Source organism: Emydura macquarii, unplaced genomic scaffold (assembly GCF_026122565.2).
Source record: "Emydura macquarii macquarii isolate MOO-44397 ecotype Brisbane River unplaced genomic scaffold, CSIRO-AGI_Emac_v2 contig_705, whole genome shotgun sequence".
NCBI lineage: Eukaryota > Metazoa > Chordata > Testudines > Chelidae > Emydura > Emydura macquarii.
The window spans coordinates 12965961-12988745 of NW_027130842.1; the positions used below are offsets into that span (position 1 = coordinate 12965961).

General features: G+C 41.9%; 1 protein-coding gene across 1 annotated transcript; it reads left to right on the plus strand.

The window, feature by feature from the left end:
* The first annotated feature begins 13961 nt into the window (after positions 1-13961).
* Positions 13962-22554, plus strand: VIP (vasoactive intestinal peptide). The gene is made up of 7 exons (XM_067542221.1): positions 13962-14201; positions 15538-15654; positions 17669-17809; positions 18240-18344; positions 19734-19865; positions 20319-20433; positions 22004-22554. The coding sequence occupies exons 2-7, from the start codon at positions 15548-15550 to the stop codon at positions 22010-22012; spliced, it is 609 nt and encodes a 202-aa protein (XP_067398322.1). The 5' UTR covers positions 13962-14201; positions 15538-15547; the 3' UTR covers positions 22013-22554.
* The last annotated feature ends 231 nt before the right edge of the window (positions 22555-22785 follow it).

The following is a 22785-nucleotide window of genomic DNA, read 5'->3' on the forward strand; positions in this document are numbered from 1 at the left end:
TTATTAGTGCTCTTCACCGTCTGTGCTGCAGGAAGGTTTTTTCAGGGGTCATTCTTTTCAGAGATATTGTACTGACCTTCTGCAACAGCATTCTCCCCAGGAAGATCTCAAAGCACTCTCAAACAATGAATTAACAAGCCTCATAACAATTCTGGGTAATAGGTAATCATAATTTACACCATTTTACGGTGGGGAAAAGCAAAGCACAGAGAGTTTAAGAGACTTGCCCACAGTCCCGCAGGAAGTCATGGCAGAGCTGTGACCAGAACCCAGATGTCTTGTTACCGAGTCCTGCACTTTTTAAATACTAGACAATGCTTCCTCTTCTTTTCTTAAAATGAAACACTGTCTATACGTTACATCACACACAGAAGCTATTGCCCATGTTTCATGCAGGGAATACATTAATGCTATTCCCAGGTATTAACACAAGTGGTTTCCTCTATATTCCTTGACCTTTCCTTATTGAAGAATTTCGGATCACTTATTCACCCACAGATTATAATGCTAATTCTCTGAACATGTCTTGTCTTTGCCAAATCAAATTTTTAAAGTTCACTTGCAATTTACCATGAAGTTTTTGAGTCATCTTGACAGCTATTCTTAAGTGAAAACTACATTTACTGGAAATGTCCACCCAGAAATGAAATGACACACGCCAGATCCATGACCTGTAGGCTCTTTATAAAATTAGATGATGTCTATGATGCAGTGCAGCTTCTGGAGAAAAGTAAGAAAACACTGACAGGAAATTTACCTCTACATGTCCAAAACAGATTGAAGAAAACAGTGTCGATGTACTTTACAGAGAGGAGGACTATAAATCAACTTTGTCCAACATTTTCAAACTCAGGTACCTACATTTTTTTTTAGCACCTTAATAAAAGTGACCTGATTTTCAAAGAGGTTGACTTCAGTGGGGAACTTTTTACCTTTTTAAAAGCTGGTAATAAGTCCAAGATCCTAATTACATTTGGGTTACAATTCAGTGTAATAACGACACAGAGATTTATTTATGTAGCACTTTTTTTCAAAGGCGTAGTTTGACTTCTATATCGGGGGGGAGGGCAGTTCCGCTCAGGCCAACGGGGCTGCACATGGGGGGTGGGACAAATTCCATGCCTGAGGCTTGCAGTTTGGGGCGGGGGGGGGGGGGGGGAAATGGCCCCCCTTTCCCCTCCAAACTATGCCCATACTTTTCACCTAGCAGGACCATTAAACTCTTTCAAATGTATAGACTTTACCTCAGGACTGGAAATGGCTGCCAGCTGCTTTTCTTGAACCAGCAGGAGAGCAACAGGAGGGGAAAAGTCTTCCTCGGCACCCTCAGTATCAGCAGCTGTATTCTCTCCCTCATCTACTACCCGCCATGTCTCTCTGAAATCTGTAAATGACTACTTCTACCGTTTAGTATTTATAATAAAGTACCACCAGAGGCCACTGTCAGGGATCGCAGCACACACACGGGGAAAGACCATCTCTGCCCCAAAAGAGCTTACCGTCCAATTAAACAGCTGGAACAAGAGTTCACAATGTTAAATGGGCCACTAACTAGTATAGCAAAGCAGAAAATTAATGAATAGTAACAAATCACTTACAGGGGTACATCTGGTTCACTGCGCACACTCCTCCATGCACCTCATCTGGAAATGTTCGCTTCTGGTTACATTGCCACTTACTGCTACGTGATGGTTGCAGGCACATGAGAAACATGAAACAGACTCTGCTGCACTATAAGCCAGTTTTATGTCTTCTGTCTGTACAGCCATTATGAAATGGCAACAGGCACAGGATTTGCTTTGTTCAGCAGCAAAAACAGGCCGATTTTGCCCTTATGGACACTAAACAATAGAAATACTGGTGCTGAGCAGCCGTCTGGTTTCAGTAAGGCTTAACGGGGGTAGGATGGTTCAGGCTATTGGCAATTAGACAAGAAATCGTTCACATCTAGACCACCAGGTCAAATCCAGACCCACATCTGTAGTTACCCAAAGTCACTGCCAGATGGCAGCTCTTTGGTGACTTCTGTGAAAAGAGGGGATGATACCTAATCTGTTCCTAGTGGACAGGTGTGAAACTGACAGTTGGCAATAATTTACATCCTTTGGGTAGTATTGGTGAAGCCATCAATGATTAGAAGCACATTAAGACTACACTACTCCCTTAACTCTGAATGTTGCCCTTCTAGAACTGGGTTGAGGCACACTGGAGAGTCAGAATGATGAGGTTTTCTCTTCCCATGCCACATGCATTCTGTGGATAAATATATATGCCTTCTAGGGTCAGTGCTCTCAAAAGCACAACATTCACGGGAAGCTGAACATTATAATCCAAAACATTATGCTATGATATTTTCATTGTGGGAGAAAGGAAAGAATTTTCAGTGTACCTTTTCACAGACACTATTTTTAGAGTGCTGATATTTCTCATGACCTGAGGTAGTTCAGGGAGGAACTTCTGTCCCTTTCTCTGAGGATTATGTCAAAATGAGGGTAAAAATACACAGGTCTTCCTCAGACCCAATTCTTTTGCTGCTTTGGCAAGCAATAGGAAAGGTGACATTCTTATCCAAAGAATCAGTTTGTGAAATGTATTGGTTTGCATTATTTGATAAACCCTCCAGCATTAGTTGCACTGTATTTTTTCTGTAATGCCTTGGGCACATGTCATAAAATGGTATGGACAGTCATTCTGTAAAGTTTGAATTGTCTTGCAAAATCCTGGTAAATCCATAATATAATAATGTATCACTCAGATATTTCTCAGCATCCTGCATAACACCAGACTGTCTCCTGCAGAAAGCCCTCTGCACTGAACATACATATATTTGCATCTTACATATATATTGGGTAAACTTTTCAAAAAGTGCCCAAGTGGTTTAGAATCCTAAGTCCTGTTTCTCTGTAACTTTGGCTCCTGTTAATTTTTTGAGTTCCAGAGGGGTAGCCGTGTTAGTCTGTATACAGCAAAAATGACATAATGGTTGTCATTATGCCTCAAGTACCCGGCTTTTATCCACCTACCCCATTGTTATCTATGCCCTTGGATATGCATATGTTGTCTTCTGTATATGTTTCCTATTTGTTGTACACTTTTACCAACTGCAATTGAGGAAGTGAGCTGAAGCTCACAAAAGCTTATGCCTGCTGAAATTAAATGTGTTAATTTTTTGAAGATGGAACTTAGGTTCCTAAGTAACTTAGGCACTCTTATAAATTTTACATATACCTTTTAAAAAAATTTAAAATGTTAAAGGTTGCAGAGTCAAGCACTCAAAAATAAAGAAATGCCAGGATTAAAGGGCAGGAATTTATGCTACATTCTCTAATGACATGATCACATGCTATTTTTTCACAGGACTCCTCACACTCTCTACAGAAACAGTGATATGCCTACACTCAGTAAACTGAGGGATCAGGGCTTGCGAATGGACCACTCTGCTGGTTTAACTGGAATTGAAAAGGTCTGATGTTCAAATATCTTCACAGAACAGGAATAAAGAGAAATACCAATTAGTGACAATATTGATTATTTGTATTAAATTCATAATATTTTATTAATGCTTCTTGTTATGAATATCTTGCATTAAATTCACAGATTCCTTTGTTCTGCTGACATCACACAACCATCTTCCTTTAAGTTTCTCTTTTTGTAATTTTATCTTATTTGCACCTAACTCTAAGGACCATTCAGGTCTCCTAGTCCCATGGGCACACCTGCAGACCCCGTGACAGCAAGCCTCCGAGCTCGGGTTGGCAGATTGGAGCTAGCGGGGCTTGGTCTACCACGCTAAAAATAGCTGTGTCGATATTGTAGCTTGGGTTCTGAAGCCCACCCCGCTCCCAGCCGCTCGTTGTGTAGATGTACCCACAGAGGGCAGCTGCATTTGAGCCTGACTGATCTGAAGATGTTCAAGCTAGTGCAATAGGGACACAAAAAAACGACTCCGCCATTCTACGATCAGCACCCACAGAGGTCCAGGAGGAGGTGAGGGGCTCATCACTTGGCCTCTGATCTCTTTCACCCATGGAGAGAGAAATGAGGGCCCAGGAAACTAAGGCTGAGCATCCTCAAGCCTTGTGGGTCAGTTAAGTATGTCATAGGGGGTCTCTACTGCTGTCCCTGCCCACCCACTGGGAAGAATTTGTGGGCTGAATGTGCCCCCCCTGAGCTGGCAGCTCCATATTGGCTCTGTTTGTTAGCTCTGGAGGTAGGTGGGGAGGGAGATATGGACTCAACTCCCTTGCTGTCTCCACAGCTCTCAGTTAGCCAGGGATACAACCCCTCTCACTCAATGCAGGATGCTGGGGAGGCTCTGCCATATATAGCAGACTGGACTCATGGTTTCCTCATCTGAGGTCTAAAAGTAGATGCTGGAGTCAGTGATTACTGACATCTGTCATGTGACGGGGTAGTAATCTTCAGAATCTTGACCCACTTCATGTAACTGGGAATGGGAAATAAAGTTTGGTTCTTGCTGACACTTCTGTGTGCCAGACCCTGATTACATGGTGGCAGGGAGCAGGGGTAGGCAGCCATACAACATCTAACTAGCTGCTATCCCTCCAGAATTCGTTCAATACTTTGCATTCTTGAAGCTTGGGAGTATCAATATTAGATCAAGCTGTCAGTGAATTTGACCTGGCAGAGCCACTTGCACTCTGTGAAGTAAGCTGAAGAAGACATAAGTCTGTGGGTGGTATGAGGAGCATGGTACATCTCTTATTAATTGCAAATGACAGTTCTGGTCTGTGACTAGTGCATAAAAATGCTCACATTGTATTTTCTTGCACAAAGGGTTAAACAGCATTTCCTCTCACACAGCCTCTTAAATATTTTCTGTGTGTGCGTGTGCTTTTTGGTCAACAGGTATTTGTGTGAAGTCTTAGAGTACAGCGACAGAGATGACAGCCACCGGAGCAATATGAAATCCATGTCTGAAAACAAACCATTGTTCAATTCACAAGGGCCACATAATGGTTGGTAAATTTACTGGTGAAGTGACGATGTCACACAACTCATAGTCCTTGATGTCATCAAGTACATTTAAATGTATTTACTGGGATCACAAGAGATATAAATAGGTGCTCTTGCTTCCTCCGGAGCTCCTGGGTGACACGGAACTGCCAGTTGATTTAAATGTTTCTTCCAGTATTGCACATTACAAAAGATTTGAAAACTGAGTGTAGATATTATATATCTATATGTATATTTATTTGTTGCTTGACAGTGCAGTTAGACTAAATCTATGATGGAGGAACGTTCAAGGCTGTGGTTAATTTACATTTGGCTGGCAAATCCATTCTCCTTTAAGGTTCAGATGTAACGTAGATGCCGAAAAAAAAAAAAAAAAAGAAACATGGTTCTTTAAATATTACTGCATTGGGGATAGATTTTCAAATAGTGCATGTTAGTCACACAGTTGATAGCTAAGGTGTTGAAAATTGTGTATCCAGCAAAGCATTTAGGCACACGCTTAACCTTACAGCCTGTGAATGGTCACATTGATGGCTGACTGGATTAGGATTTGCTCTATTATTGTAGTCTTCAGTGGGACTACACATGGGCTTAAGTCTTTTGCTGACTCAGAGCGTAATTTCTTAAACCATGTAATTCCAGTGACTACATTTAGCAGTATAATTTGTGCCCTGACTACTGAATGCTGCTTGTTGAAATGTTTCTTGTGTGTTAAAATAGATGGCTATACCACAGGCCTCTCCACTCATCTTTCCTTTTTGTTTAGGCATACAAGAGGTATTGTACCCCACCATGGGTTGCCTGTTAATGGACATAAAGGGACTCCTTACATCCCCTCACTCCCCTGTGTGCACATGTAAGAGGGCTCATGAATGAGCCCTGAGAGAATAACCAGCAATCAATGTCCAGCTTGACCTTGAAAAGGACTTTTCTTCACTCCAATATCTGAAAGGCATTTAGTGTGATATAAGAACAAGGAAGAGAACTTCTGAATCTGAGCCTCCTCAGAGGCAATGTAGGTTCAGTTGTTTATTTAAACCTGGTTTCCGCTAAATGCCACATCATCTCAAACCTCTAGATGGCACCTATATATATCAGTGAAGTGGGAACTGATGCAGTAAAGGGTCCATGGAACTTCTTTAGGGTCATTGCCTCTCACAGCTAGAGGGCCTCTGCAAGACTCAGGATCAGGGAAGGGAAGGAGGTCACTCCTGGACATCCATTTTGGAGAGAAGCTTCTCAGCTGGGAGTCCTGAACTTACTGAGAGAAGTTGGAGAGCAAAACTGCACAATGCCAGTTCCAGCAGCAACAGGCCTCACTCACATCTGATCGGCCACTGAGACTGCACAGCACAGCACGGGAAGCAGCCCTGCTTGTACTGACTCTCTCAAGATGGCAACATGAGTCCGCAACAGTGACTAACAGCACCAGAAAGTCTGGATGCCAGAGGTGTGTTGTCACAGGTTGTTGGTCCCTTTAAGGGGAGTCCCACCCCGACTACATGTGATGAGCTAATTGAAGAGGAACATGCCCATCTAGATAGTTAATTAAATAATGAGCACCTGGGCCTGATAAAAAGCTATCAGGGCTCAGTTACAGGGAGGAGGCCACAGACAGAGAAGCTCTCCTAAGGGAGGGGAGCTCTCAGAGGAACACAGGCCCTAAGCAGGAGGGCTGTGCAACCCCGACCCCAAGGGGAGAGACTTTATTTCAAGTTTATTTGTATTTAATAAAGTAGAACCCCAGCAGCAGAATTTTGTCTTATGCCCTTTTGGACTGTGTTGAATGGGCCCTGAGAGAAGAGAAATGTATGACAGGAGTGCCTGCGGTGCCACATTAGGTCATGTTCCTAGGAGCTGTGCCAAAGGGGGGAAAAGTGATTGCTGTTGTGTCTATTAATCTCTCTTTGTGTCTGTTGCAACTGAGTCTATCTTTTCCTTCTTTCATCCTGCTCCCAAAATTGTTAGGAATCCAATTAGGATTGGGTCTATTTATGTGGAGTTAATAACGTGGAATACGTTGATTGCAGTACCATGTTCACTGGAACATTTTTAATGCTTTATGTGGGGCAAAAGAGGATAAGGAGCCATTGTTTTATCAGCCAAGAAGCAAATTAAACTCAATGTAGGCATTAATTGTTTGTTTGTTCCAGTGACTTGTGGAGTTGAACTAACACTGTATTAGAACTGTACCTCTCTTGTTCATGATCACTGTAGAAACGGTTTCAAAATTAATATTAAAATTAATAAGTTCAAAAAACTGAAATTTATTAAATAAGAAACTGACAGGTTGATGTTTTGTTCTCTGTAGTTTCTTTAAATAAATTAATTAGGTCTATGTTTTTTTCTCAGCCAAAGTAGTGTATATTAGGGGTAGGTTAAAGTACATAGAAAACCTGATCAGCATATACTATGCCCTCTGCACTTTTTAAACACACATGCAATTTTAGAAAACATCTTTAGGCTGTTTTAAAATGAAAACAATAGTGGTAATTTGCTCAAGACCGAAGCATCTTTTAGATAATGTCCACAATCGCTTTTAAATTGTTGCCTTGTGGCGTTTAGGAAACGGAAAATGTGGGACAGAGGGGTGGCCAGGGCAAAGGGTGTTGTGACCTGTTACACGGGGACTCTGGTTTTTGTATGGCACAGCGCAGGGGAGTCTGCTGAGAACTTGACTTCTGGTGACCCCAGCTCATGCATTGTGTGGGTAAGAAAAGGGAGACTGGCAGGGGGAAGGGAACGAGCGGGTGCTGGAATAAGATCCCTGACCCACAGGATCCCAGAATCCCTCCCTCTGCCAAGAAATAGCTGAATTGATACCACTGCTAGGTTCCAACCAGTGCCATAGCAGAGGTGCTCCCTGAGGTGTATAGAAAGACTTTGACCACATGTACAGTGAATGAGGATTGGGGGGTCCTGTATGCCCTGAAAGCAGTATGTGCAAATCAGGTAAACATCCAGTTTTCTCACAGAAAAGCCATTTGTGCACCCACATCCAAGATTCTGTGCTTGCAAAAGCGAATGAGCCAATGGGGCAATTTCTCTGCTCTGCTTTTCCTGCAGTGGGTACAGGAAGACGGGAGGAGTGTAAAGGTCGCCTCAAGCTACTTTTGTGCATCCCAAAAGCTGTAGCTGGCCAGAAGCTATCATGAGCCCCAGGGCTCCTTGAATTTGCTGTGGATTGTTACAGCTATCTATGGCCCTTGAGGTCAGTGTTGAATAACTGGAGCCCAGTGTGTTCCAGCCATGCCTTCTTTGACCCCTTCCTTCCCCTCCCTGTCCTCACACCCCCCCTGGGCTTGGAGTAGGGAGCAGGGGGCAGTGCAGTGCAGTGCAGTGCAGAGCTGTTACACTGAGCTTACTCTGAGCAAGGAACCCTATATGACAGTTCTGCTCCCTTTGTGTCCTTTTATGCAACTAGTGTCCTGCAAAAGGGCCACAGCCTGTGGCAGAATCGTACTGAGGCACTACAAAGAAAGCATGGGAAAACGAAGGCATGACAATGTGAAAGCCACTTGGAAAATCTGGAGGTCTGGTTCGAAACATATGCTTGTTTATACATTTCTTAAAAGTTCCAAACAGCTTCACACGAGAACTTGAGTATATGCTAGACACATAGCTTAACTTGCTTTGAAAACTCTAAAAGTGCAGGAAGAAAACAAGTCTGTGTTTTGTATCACAGGAAGATAATCAGGTAACTGAGACTAAATGCTTTAGCATGTTAAAGGCGCGTGCTATAGATCTAAAGAGAAGACTGGATGCATTGGGTCAACTGCAGGAGGAGGCAACACCTACTTCTGCTGATGAATTGTCACTCCTTTGCTGTAGGTTCAAGATTATAACCCTCAAGTAGCACTGTTAGAAATGACACTTTTCAGGGTGGCCCATAAAAATGAAATAATTCTGCCTTCATGTTTAGCTCCGTATTAGCACTGCTGGCCTTTCCAGGTACTGAGACAAATGATGTCATTCTAGCAAGTTAGGCTAAAGTAGTAAGCAGAGGAGAGTTCTGAAAGAAGAGCAGAAGTACTAAAGCCAGTCTGTTTGCAATATGTCTGCAAAAACTTATGTGCTTGCCAGTCTCCACATGACGTGCAAGCAAGCAGTGTCTGTATGCATGCACCTGACATTCAAAGGGGGAGTGGTGGAGGTCACGTGGACAACATGTACTCATCAAAACATGTGCATGAGCAAAGAGTTGGGATAATGACTGTGGCCTCAGGAACAGGCATGTCCCACCTAATCACCTTATTGTACGGGGTATGTTTAGGTCAAGGTAGAGGAGGTGTTCAAGCAGGTGCAAGCCAGGAGAAATAGCTAGAGAAGAAATTATCCAAATGTGACAATGAGGGGTTTGGAGCTGTAGTGGGAGGGAGAGAGAGGGCTTTGGGATGAGGAACGGAGGGGTGGCCAGTGGGAACAAGGTGCTGAGGTACAAGCAGTGATGGTTTGTTTTGAGAGGGTGATAGCAAAAAAGTAGGGGGAGAACACAGGGGAAACCACTGGAGGCAGCCACTCAGGTGCATTCACATGTCTTTTACCTGGCATGTCATACACTGGGCAGTTTTAGGCATGCACCAGCAATTGCCACACATTAATGGTGCAGTAGCATAGTTTAATGGCACATCAGCGTCTCTGAATGTGAGAACATGACTGGGAAATCTTGAGCATGCAACCTGAGACCTGCACAGGTTTTGAAAATTGTCCTAGTGTGAATATACACAAAGCCATCGAGCAAAGATCTCAGCAATGGGAGCAGAGACTTTTACAGCATTGTACTGTAGCAGATGTAATTGCTATTGTGTTTCACAGTTGGAGAACTTTATTCCAGTGAATGGTTCTGTCCTGTCTTTGGCTCCATGCATGTGATCTGAGGGTAATGTGAGGTTCCTGAGATGGCAGACAGAAGAAATGAAGGCTCTTTTATTCCACCTGCCTGCCCAATTTGTGCCTGGTAGCCTTAGCTGAACACTGCCTAGGCAGCATGTTACTGCCACAGGAGAGAAGGAGACAGGCGTCAATTTCTAAACACTTGTCCATGTTTTATTCTTTTTAGCTGTGTAGTCTTGAGCCTCTGGGGCTGAGTTAGGCCAAAGATGTAGCTGAATGAAGGCTGCAGCCTCGTTTTCAATTTACAAGAATGAACTAATTGTTTTCTTCTTTCTTTTTTTTCCTGTCTAGGATCCAGAGATGGGTATTGGGCAGTTGCCCCCCTCTCTCTTTCCACACATGCTAGTGGTGCCCCAGGGACTAGTACAAGTGTGTGTGTGTGTGTGTGTTCGTGTGTGTGAAAGACTGGGGGTTTGGTGGGGGATTAAGGAGGTTGTGAAGTGACATGGCAGGATAAATTGGAGTTTGTGTTCATTATGTGGATACATGGTTTTGAGGAAGGTAGGTTAGCATGTGTCTGCTTGTATTTTTACTGTCATTTTATAATTCATTGCCATCTTTTCCCGTGTTTCTTTTGTAGAGATACAGCATGCTGAAAATGCTGCTCTAGCACTGCTGGAGGGTGACACCCATGACCCAGCTCAAATGGACAACTTCCTAAAAGCTCATGGAACAAAATGACGAGGGCACTGACTCAAAGGTGGAGATTCTAAACACGCCCATTGGAACACAACCTGTAACAAGCAAGAGACTACAGCACACCACCGTATTTCTTGAGGCAGGGCTTGTGATTTGTTAGAAGTTTTATTTGTCTTGCATAGCAGGCAAGCCACTGAAATCAAAATCTCCTTCTGCACCATTTAGCCTGGTTTCACAGGAGGAAATAGAGGGTGGCATAGGATCATCTTTGGAGAGGCATTAGTCTGGAAATAGGGTTCTGGTGTGTCTTTACTTGTCTAAGCGGTGCCTAACCTTCTCCACTGCTATTTATACCTGTCCTAGGAGTGTGCATGGAGTATGTACTCTGCATGCTGCCATAAGGAATCTGCAGTGTAAGGGTAAGTCTACACTGCAACTGAACACCCATGGGTGGCCCGTGTCAGCTGACTGCAGGGCTGGAGCCAGGGTTGTGGGACCCTGTGAGTGGGGAAGGTCCCAGAGATCAGGCTCCAACATGAGGCCAACTGGCTCCACTGCAATTAAACAGCACCTTAGCCCAGGGTCAGGCAAGCCAGAGTCACTGTGCATGTTTAACTGCAGTGCAGACATACCTTAAGAGATCTAGGTTCAGTTCCTAGTTCTACCACTGACTTCCTCTATGACCTTGGCCAAGTCACTTAGTCTCTCTGGGCCTCAGTTTCTTATTTGTAGAATGAGGATAATAGTACTGCCCTGCCTCCTGGGGGGGTTGGCAGCTGCTCAGATACTGGGCTATGGGAGTTATATAAGATAGAAAGCTCTTTCAGGAGCAGTATCACAGCTAGAAAGGGCCGGCTGTGTCACCTCATCCATGCCCACCCACACGGTGCAGAATTGCCTCAGCAAAACATTTGTTATTGCTTTGTCCAGTCTAATTCTCTAATAGCCACATACGTGCCTTGGGAGATTAGAAACAAGGTCTTGGCAAAACAGGGAGCTCTACATGCTTCCTATAGTAGGAGGTACCGGATTTTTCCCAACACAGACCAAGAATATTCATATTTGATGTTCAGGCCTGTACTCGGTTTATCAGGCCAAGCGCTGGGGAACTCTTTTTATAGCAAGGCATCGCGAAGTCTACGGATGGCAGAGCTTTAGCCTGTAGGTGGCGCTCTCGCCACATGAAGGTCTCGAGTTTTCTTGAAACTGACAGGGCTGCATGCGTTTGCGATCGGATTGTGTAAAACTTTTCCAGTGAGTTGGCCAGGCAAAGAAGCCGCTCAACCATCACCTTTGAAGCTTCAGTTCTACGTGTCCCTTTACAGAATAAATGGCCAGTGACGTGGCCAAAGTCCCAAGCTAACGCACAGATTACCCGTCTTTCAAAGTTAGCCGCATCCTCATTTAAACTTTGCTCTGGGCTCTTTCTTCCACGTTCTCGTCGATCCTTTGAGAAATGTCATTTACCAACCGTAAATTATTTAACCGCACTTTATTTAAGCCCCTGTTTCCCATCACTAGCCTACAGTACACCTGTAAACTCCAGGTAGAGAGTTTAAGAGGAAAAACTTACACAGGAGTTAGGTGAAGAAGAGCTATTGATGCGAATCATGCCATTGCAGAACAGAACAGCTTATTCGACCTCCAGTTATGTAGTAACAAGGGAAAATTTCCTGGAATTAGGCCATTGCAGGAACTCTGCTTTGAGTCACTGCTGACATCCGAGAAACAAATTTCCAGGCATTTTTGAGTTTAATTCACTTAATTTTTCTGTAACTGAATTAGAAAATGCGATTAAGAATGGCAGAATATTCACCGTCGAGCCTGTCTAACCTTAGTAATACATGAAACAGAGGAGCATGGAAAATATTAGAAGTAAGCGGAAATGGTGAAATCTGCTGCACTGGTTTTGTATATTGAGTAGCTTGTGTCCACGAGTTAGGAGGACTAAGTGTACAGCAGAGACAAGCTAAAGCAGAACTGGATAATGGCCCTTTTACCGAAACGATTACTTGCCGGGGCTTTTTGTGTTTTACATACAGAAACGTAAATCAGACCAACAAAACAGGAACGTGCGAAAGCTTCCTAGGCTGTATGGAAATCAGACTAGCGCCACGCACATACCGTGTCCAATTAGCAATCTGACCTCCAACTTGCTTCACCGCAAAACAACTTTCCAGGCAAAAACGGGGGGCTGTAGGAAAACGAAATGATTAGCCGCATGCTGTGATAGTGAATCCATCTCTGGTGCTTTGGATGCGATTCAAATTCGGAGCAAGAACGATCTTTCCTTCCAAGTGCATTTCCCCCTTTCCATTCAATTGCCTTTAACGTTGTAATGTCAGGGATTCACCTACTCTCTGTTCTGGAAGCTTGGTGTCTTCCATCATTTGATTTAGTTTAACGTTTACAAGCACCCACTAATGCTTTCTTTTCCCGAATCATTTGAGTGAGCAAATACATTTGAAACGAGAAAACAAAGAATGCCCACCGGTTCTGTCCGCAAACAGAGTGTTAAAGAAAGTGCTGTCCCTGCTAATCCAGCTATCCTGCCCCCAAACTCTACTTTAAAGTCTGCCCGGGAAAGATCTCTCACGGCATAAAAGCTTTCTAACTGTGTCAAGGATGGTGATATTTCATAGCTGTGCCCTGGGGCTTGCAGATATCCCTTCTGCGGAGGAGCTGGGGTGGGTTTGTAAGGCAGATGTGGGCTCGCAGAGGGTAGGAGCTCTTGGAAAGCGAAGCGTGGCAGAGTCCTTACACTTCGTAAGTGCTCAGTGAGGATTGGCTAGAGCACTGTAACTTACATACATAACAGCAAAGATGTTAATATATATAATAATAATATACAAGTGGAAGCTGTCCTCCCGATGCTCTCCTATGCCGTGATGGCGAACAATAGCTGATTCGATTTAACAAAGCCCTCGTTCTTACACCAGCGCAGCGGGACACTGCACAGTTTACGAGACAGCAGGACTTTTGTGGGAACGGGGTGTGAGGCTGTTCAAGACAGACGCTCCGCGGAGAGTCGGTGCTTAGCCATACACTGGGCTCCCTCCCCCAGCCCTCGTTGTCTTTAATGCACAGAAGGCAATCCGAGCTGCTCCGAGTGCCCGGTTAATCACGCACAGGCTAACCATAGGCAGGGCTCTGGACCGCAGCCCGCTGCGTGGCGGGACCGTCAGCCGCACTCAGCTGGCGTTTGGAGCTGAACTGGGTCGTCAGCCAAGCCTTACTCACCGCCTAAGCCATTCATTCATATCAATCAATCAGAAGCAGGGTGCGCTGCTGCCAATGAATTAAATATGAACTTCTTCCCCGGCGCAGAGCATCCTGAACAAAGCGCGCACGGCCTTCCATTCATCCCCTTGGGAATCGTGACGTCTCCCGAGTAACGTGATCGCTGTCTCTGAAGCCGAAACGTGGTCCTATGTATAAACCCTATAAAACGGGGCGGTTTGAAGGGCTGAGCAGAGTGCACGCCAGGGTCGAGAAGGCATCCGCCTAAGAAGACTGGCTGGGGAACACACCAGAGAGACAGCGGCCCCAGCCACTGGGAAGCAGCCCCTCCAGGTTCGCCTTCAGTATCCGGGACAGGGTGCGTGTCTCGCCGCCGCCCGGGAATTCAGCACCTAGGAGAACTCCCAGCGCCGGGCGGACTTCCCAGGAGAAAGCACCGTCTCCCCTGCCTCGTGAGTACCTCCCGTTGGCCCTTCCTTGTCTCGCTCAGATTCATTTAAAAACCACCGGAGCTTCCTAGCAACTACCAGAGGGAAGAAAGGACCCCCCCTTCCCCCCCCACCCCCGGTTATAAGAGCAGGACAAACAATCTGAACGCGGAAAAAATTTATGACCAACCGGCAAATGGGAAGGTATAGAAAAGTCCTGCCTTCTCTGACGCTCTCTTCACCCTCACCCTTGATCAATTCCTATGCACTTTAGCCCAGATTAATCAATGCCGGGTGTCTTTGCTTTGGCTCGCTGGAGGAGCGCCTTCCCTTGCTTCTAGTTACTGCTGCATGTTAGCTCCAGTTGAGTGCGAATTTCTCCCTTCTGTCTAGTTACCACGCGTTGGTTACTTGGGTTCCCTTTTAGCGCTTTTATGACCCTACATCCTAATTCTGAGGTAACTGATAACCAAAACGAGCCGATCTTTCTTTGCTCGCTTTACTGCACTTTTCTTTGGGGGGGGGGGGGGGAAGGAGAGGGAGAAGGGGGGGATTAGAAGAGGATCGGTACTCTGTTTCCACTTAAAGTCTCCGTTTCAAGCTCAAAAGGATGCATGCAGATTAGTTTTGAACGAACATTAACGTTTACTGGGTTTCTTCGCATCAAATTCTCTACTGCTTGCTCCTTCCTTTTGGGTGCGGGAACCAAAGTACAGTTCCGCTTCCTGCGGCGCTGGTGGGTACTGCAGCGTGAGAACCATTTGCTGCCGGTTCCGAATTCGATTTAAGTTCTTAAAGGGCGAAGTGCAGGAAGCGTACTTTGTTTGCCCGGCAGAGCACGCACGTAGAGGAGGCACAGCGTTAATTAACGTTGTTCACGCCAGCATTCGTCAAGTTCAAACGGGTTTTAATTGGTATATTTTTCATTAATGTCTGATTCTGGAGGAGGATTACGTTTTGGATGGAACTTCTCTTCTGCACCCTCTATTATTTGCCTTTGGCCTTCATCAAATAACTAGGAATGATAAAGCAGAAGAAATAGTTTCCTTCCAGATGAGCTAGGGAAAAATAGTTAATTGTCACGCAGATCTGTATTACCCAGCGGCTGCCCCTGACTTCTAGGTCAAAAGCAAGAGCCATAGCTCGCAGACAATTGTAAATGGCAGCACCCTGGCATGCCATGTTTGAGGCGTGAGATATAGTGCGCGGCAGGGATCCTTACTTTTCCACGTGGAATCCGAACCCCTCCGCCCCCTTTCCTTCACAGCAACAAAAGCATCTTAGAAATGGTCCTTTCTATATGCCATAGGAAACCAGTGACGATAGGAGGTAAATCACAGTCTCCTATTCACTAACTCAGGTCCGAAGCGATGGAACATAGAAGCAGGTCCCAGCTTCTTCTGCTCTTTACGCTCTGCAGTGTTCTCTGCTCGCCTGCACTGGCATTACCACCTTTGAGGACATACTCAGCCACGAGGTAAGTGATGCTCTCACTCATACAACTTCTACCTAAACTAGCTCGCGGCTAGCTATGACACGTGATCCGCAAAAGGAGAGATTACAGCAAACTGTCTAGTTAGCCTCGTCAGCGTCCTAGGGTACTTGTTACTTTGCAGACTCTAATCCAAGACCTTTTCTCTTTAGCAAACGTGATTGAAAGGCTCGTCTATTACATTCTCTCATCAGCATTACGGGGATTGGGTTTGCTGGTAATCTTTGCAATAGCGTCAGTCAAGATGAACCCTTTTGGCAGTAGCATGGATGGTATGGGATAGTCTACCTCCCCTTTCTGTAAATAATGTAAACATGAAAAGGGTTTTCAGAAGTAGCACTCCCTTCTCCAGCTGCTCCTCACCTACACCAGGAAGTGATGTGGTCCTTTCATTCAGCCAGTGCCAGCATCACTGGTGAATAGCAATTCATTGACTTCTTATTTTAAGGTCCTAAGTACCATTTCCAATCTAGCAGCCATTTAGTAATGATTACTGTTTATATGAATACTATCAATAATAGTATAGGAAACATGTTGAGCTGTGTTCCTGGGGTTGCAATGGCCTACCACAAATAATAAATATCAGCTCTTCTTATGACAAAACCTACATTTCACCCCAAACCCTACTTTACAGCTGGACTGACAACCTGTAATTCTTTTCAAATATAAGAGTAGAAACAGATTCAATGTGCATCAAATTATGGCAGTAGACTATATTACAGTAGGTTGTGAGGAGGAGACTTGCCTACATCCATGCATAGCTTTGGCATAAAGAACACATTGTACACATTGAATAGTTTGACATTTTGAATTTTTGTTGTTGTTGTTTAGCTAAGGTGAAGTCAAATGTTACAATGTGTTTTTCAATATTTAGCTGAACTAAATGTATAGGCTGAAAAGAACAAAGGAATATAAGTTTAAAATTTGCCACTTGTTTTGGTTTATTTCACCCAACAATAACTGTATTTGTGTAATAATGTATCTGTACCTGAAGGAGTACTCATTGGCGCTAAATCCTGAATGCCTTGCTCATGCAAGTAATCCACTAGATATTTGTCCACAGTGAGTGTATGCCTACAATGTTAGCATGAATTCTCTTCCCGGCCTTAGTCTGTGATTTGGCACATCATCACATGCTGCAGTTCACCACCCAGCCAGGAAGCAATCACTTTCCATAGAATACAATAGCAAGCAGAAGAAATGTCTGATGCCATACCACTTCAACACAATCATGTTATCCTTAATAACACATGAGATCATCCATCAACTGTGGGAGTTGTCAACATTAACAAAAAACGAACAAAAAGTTTATCAGCGAATGTTTGCGATATTAGTACTATTTGAATAGAATAGTGATTATTATGCATGATGAAAACAAATTAATTATTAGCAGTGAGATAGTCTGATGTGTTAATAGCAATTCAGTCTTCAAAGAGAACAAAAATCACTATATGTTTACATCTTATATGGTAAAATTAATCTCTCTGCGCAAAGGCCTAAGAACCACTTAGTTCCACTTAAGCACTATTTTAGAGCTTAAGTGGCACATAGATCTTGTGATCCTTTATATAGGGGTGAATTTCATCCATAGTTTATATTTCATATACATATTCCTGTATATTGCAATGGTTGCCATTAAAAGTTTTACAATTGCCATTTGCAAATAATTATGATCACCATGGATTGCATGGTATTCCCTTAAATTAATTATTTACAATGATAACATTATAAAAATGTGAATGTTGACCCAATATGCATATTTAAATAAATATATATGATGGAAAAAACCTATTACACCATGTACTCTATCATCTTGCCAATGAAGGATTATTCCCTACAGAGTATTTTCTAGAGTTTTATCCAGTTTGCTTTAAAACGTCTGTAGCATTAGACACATGTATGTGTCAAAATACATGAGACTGCATGCAAATTGCATTGAAAGAGACAGTATTAAATATCCTCATTTTACAATACTTTACGAGATTTTCTTCTCCAATAGGTTGGGAAACAGAATGCCATTTGATGGAGCAAGTGAATCTGTTCAAGCCCAAGATTCATTAAAACCTGAAACTGACATTTTGCAAAATGCACTGCCTGAAAATGACAAATTCTATTTTGACATGTCCAGAGCTATGGATAGGTGAGAATTTTTGTTGCCATAAATATAAATTATGATGCATTGCTCGAATGATGCCAAAGGTAGAAAATGCTTTTCCTACATTGATCTGAACAACTTTTCAAACTGTTTAAGACATTTGAAAGGAAAAATCGAGTATAAAAAGGGAGCATAGAATGTAGTTGAATAATGATAGTGATATGTATGTTTACAGAAGTTTTCTGGATTTCATTGTCATTCTAGCATGAGCACCTAGATGGACACTGAAAGGGCTTAAAAGTAATGCTCAATAAATCATTTGGGGGGAAAAAATGAAAATAAATAATTTAATACATCAAAGCAATGATAATAATTTTCAAAAGAAGTACTTATAAAATTAAAAATAAAAACTGTATTTACTTGTAATATATGGAGCACAGATTTTATTGTGGAGTTATTTTTTCATCCATATTAGGAACACAAGACATGCTGATGGACTTTTCACCAGTGGCTACAGCAAACTTTTGGGTCAACTTTCTGCTAGGAGATATTTGGAATCACTTATTGGAAAACGAGTTAGGTAAGGTTACATTTACATTAAAGAAAGCTTTTATTTTGCTGGCTTCACTAACCATTCCGTGTGTAAGTTTCCCCATCTATAAATTGGAGACAATGACATTTAGCATTCTTTAAAAAGTTTTTTGAGATCTTCAGATATAAGAGTGAAGTAATTAAATGTAATTAATTAACATGAATACATTATTATTTATTTGTATTATACATATTGTAATTTTTGTTCAAAAGTGACTTTTTGAATGATATATAACATATAGATAACACCTGTGAAGAATCACATAACAAACACTAAGCACGTCTCTGAAAAAAATCAGACTGTAAGGTGTTTGCTTTACTGATAAATAATATCAGTATGATAAATGACAACTATTGAGATAACTGGCCCTTTGCAGGCCATGCAAATCCTACACTTTGACATTCAAACTGGCACTTAGGCTCATGAATACCCATCTTACATGCCCAGAAGCTGATTGGAAATCGGGCACAGAATTCTCACGTATTTCTACCAAGGCCAATTTGTCCCTATTGTACTGGATTCTTAGCTGGTGTAAAACTGTGTAGTTCCTTCCATAGAGTTATGATAGGTGACACCATCTAAAGATTTGCCCCTAAACTATGATGCAGGGAGCTTCTGACTTCAAATTTGGCTTTTCTAAAGTGTTATTTTTCCTCTGGCATTTACTCAAAGCCAGAGGTACAGAGTAAAAAAATAAGTGGGTAAACTAACTCAAACTAAACTCCTTATTCCCCAAACGAGAAGTGGGTAAACTGCATTTACCCATGTTTACTCCTGACTACACTACTGCTCAAAGTAAACATTTTAAAGCTATATATAAACATGCTGTAACACTTGGAGCCTGCTCCTGTTGAAGTCAAAAGCAAAATTCCCACTGACTTCAATGGGAAAAAGACTAGGCCCTTTAAGAGGTTACTTATATTTCAGTCAGCCTATATACTTGGATAATTTACAAAAATATTTTTCTAGTGTAAATCAAGATGATTTCAATTTGTTTAAAAGAATTTCCCAAGTTACAAGAATTGGCATGAGGGTTAATGATTTTTCTTATTAGAAAACAGAATGGGCCAAATCCTAAAGTCCACGCTCAACCCTTGCTCATGCAAAACTCCCATAGATGTCAATGTGAATTCTAGTTACATTGAGATAGGAGGAAGTCAACAGGAGATCTGCCTAAGTAAAGACTGAATAAAAATTTCAGGATTTTACCCCTATGATCAAAATGATTTTGAAATAGTAAAAGAAAATTGGAAAGGAAATGAATTTTTACTCAGCTAGTCAGCAACTGAAAAAACTTACTGCATGTAGTTCAAAGTGTTTAGCTTTTCAAGCTGAATGTATTTGTGATCATTTCCACTGTTTTTCATGTTTACATAGCAACAACCTCATGGATGAACAGATGCCTGTCAAACGTCACTCTGATGCCGTCTTCACTGACAACTATAGTCGATTTCGAAAGCAAATGGCTGTGAAGAAATATTTAAACTCAGTTTTAACTGGAAAAAGAAGGTATTAAGAAAATAAAAGACAATGAAACATTAATGATCTTGGAATGTAACCTTAATATGTAGACCAGTGCTAGTGACATTTACTCCCAGTGATTTATTTACAGCACACTTCACAGTTAAATTAGAATGAAAGAACAAGGATAATTCACAGAATTTAAAATAAAGGAAAATGCTATTGAAATATTCTTAAAGTGCTTGTATTTAGAACAAACATCCTAGTAAAGAAAGAACTAAAGAGCAAAGGCTTATGCACGGGACTTGCTATCGGGTAACAATTTTATAATGAAAATGCACAACGTTTGAAATGTTCTGATATCTAGAGAAGTGCTAGACATGCTACTTCATTTATTTTAAAAAGAGTTTAATAAAGTTTTAATGAAACAGAAAGTTACTGTGATTAGCACTGGCTTATTTTTCTGAATGCAACAAAATCCATGTTTCTGATCCACAATAGCCAAGAAGAGCTAAACCCTGCCAGCCTTCGAGATGAAGCAGAATTACTTGAACCCTCCTTTTCCGAAACCTATGACGATGTTACAGTAGATGAGCTGCTGAACCGCCTCCCATTGGTAGGTCCAAATTTACTTTTACCCTTCTCGTTCAGCAGTAGTCACCCCACCTCTAAGATATTAATCCTACACAAAAGATGGCCTGTCAGTAAAGTGCACCCCTCTGGCGTGAGCCACGTTCCATTATATATTTTATACGTCTACAGGGAATGCGGCTTAGTATAATGACCTCTTTAATAAGATTAATTAAATGATCCTCATGATTACTTTCACTCTGACTTCCTAATTAAACGAGCAGTCTGACACTGCTGGTAATGCACCTATCTCACTTGGGTGTTTCAAATCACATGCACTGAGGCAAAAAAGCAAAAGTGACTCATTTTTAATTAGGAAGAATATTCTGACTTCTGAGAATAAATTCACTGGTTTCCTTTAATTAAAAATAAAGTTCCCTTTTTTGCCTTACATCATTCTTTCTAATTGAAATCCAAGCTGCCCCTAAAACTCTAGAATCAGAAATACGTGCACCCCCTCCCCCCACAAGCTGCATGACAGCTGATTCCAATCTGAAACTGTGTGTCAAGTCCTCTGTTTAAATATGCTTAATATCTGTGTTACTACTTCCTATTTAGCTCTGTGTCAGAATCTTTGGAGACAAAGCACCTCATTCACAACTTCTGTGTTGTTACTCTACTTCATTGATTTCAGTGGATTTACACAGACCTAACATTGGAGTGATAACACAGAGGTGAAGAGAGCTTGATATTCTTGAAAATATATTAATCTCTGTTACAGTATTTTTCATATCAGCGGTGCCGTTGATGCAACTGGGCAAAAAACAAACTACAAATAAGCAAAAAGTAATTATTTAGCCCATACTAGCATTTGATGAATGCTGTGTCCTTATACTTGTAAAAAAAGTTTTTCTTCAGTTTGTCATTTCCTTCAGATAATAAAAGAAATGCATTTTTTCCAAACATAAGCCAAGAGCCAAAAGATCACACTTCAGGGGATAAGATAACCTCTAAATGATGGATTTAGGAAGAAACATTCCTTGTGGGAAGGTGATTCTGTAACTGCCTCCTACAGGGTTTCTTACACCTTCTTCTAAAGCATCTGGTGCTGGCCACAGTCAGAGAAAAGGTGCTCGACTAGATGGACTGCTGATCTGATTCTGGCAATTTTTATGTTTGTTCTTTCCTTCCTCCCTTCTTCATCAGAGGATTGTAACCATGCTACAGATTTCCCTGAAGAGGGAGAATCTGATCAGTGTTGTCCATTATTCTCTCAGTATATGACATCATTAGTGCTATGTCAACTTGGTAATCTGCACTTATTCAGTCCAAGGACACAGCTGCTTTCAGTATCGCCCCTCTTGCCTAATATAATGATATGCAACAGCATTCTTTTTGGTTGGCCTTTATTCTACAAACAGTCACTACAAAGCACAGTGCGTATTGCCATGAATAGAGGTTCCGTAGACATCAAAAGAGCTACTTCTCTAGCGACCTCTGAGCCCAGTGGTTGGTGTTTGCAAGGTTTGGGTCTTGATTGTATAGATAATGTTAGTTAATGTTACCTTATGTTGCAATCACTTGTAATATTGATTTTGATTCTTCTTGTTTTTTAGAGTCTCTGAAGGAGAACTGGTACAATCCATGACAAGAACAAACTATTTTTTGAGTTCCACATAGTATTTCAAAGAAATGACTTCAGTATTCAAACCAAAACAAATATGTTGTGAAGTGAAAGTTGTGATATACTTGTTTCTGATATAATAAAAGTTGGTGTTTACACTGTAAATATTACTTTAGAGATCTCTACCTAAAGCTGTACATATGTATGCTAGTTTAACTCATAAAAATCCTGTGATTTCATATAATGTAAATCCTTTACTTCAACAAATGCATTTGAAAAAGAGGAATGAGCACCAGAAGACAGCACCAAATTACTGATTAACTGGCTTATTTTAACTATCGTAACACTTCAGGTAAAATTGTGTGATGCAATGGATACATTTCCAAACAACTTAATAAATAAGTATAAAAGACCATTGAAAAAATCTGTTTTCAGTATGTTCAAACTGTGTAAGAAAAGATTGCTGGGGATAGGATCTGTACAAAAATGTATGCTTTTCTAACAATTCACCGACTTAAATAAAGAAAAAGGTATGAAAAATGATTGGATCCTTCATAGAATCTTATTTTTGTCCTCCTCCATTTTGAATATTTTCATAATATACAATTTAAGTTAAAGCCAGTAACATTTTCTTTATTTTTAATGATGTTATGGATGAACACTTTTCAATCCAGAGTTGCCAAAGCACACAAGAGGAGAAGCGGGGGGGGGGGAATCTACCCCTTGATTTGTGATGCACTAAAGTCATAGGCAGTAAGTTTATTCTACGTTTGG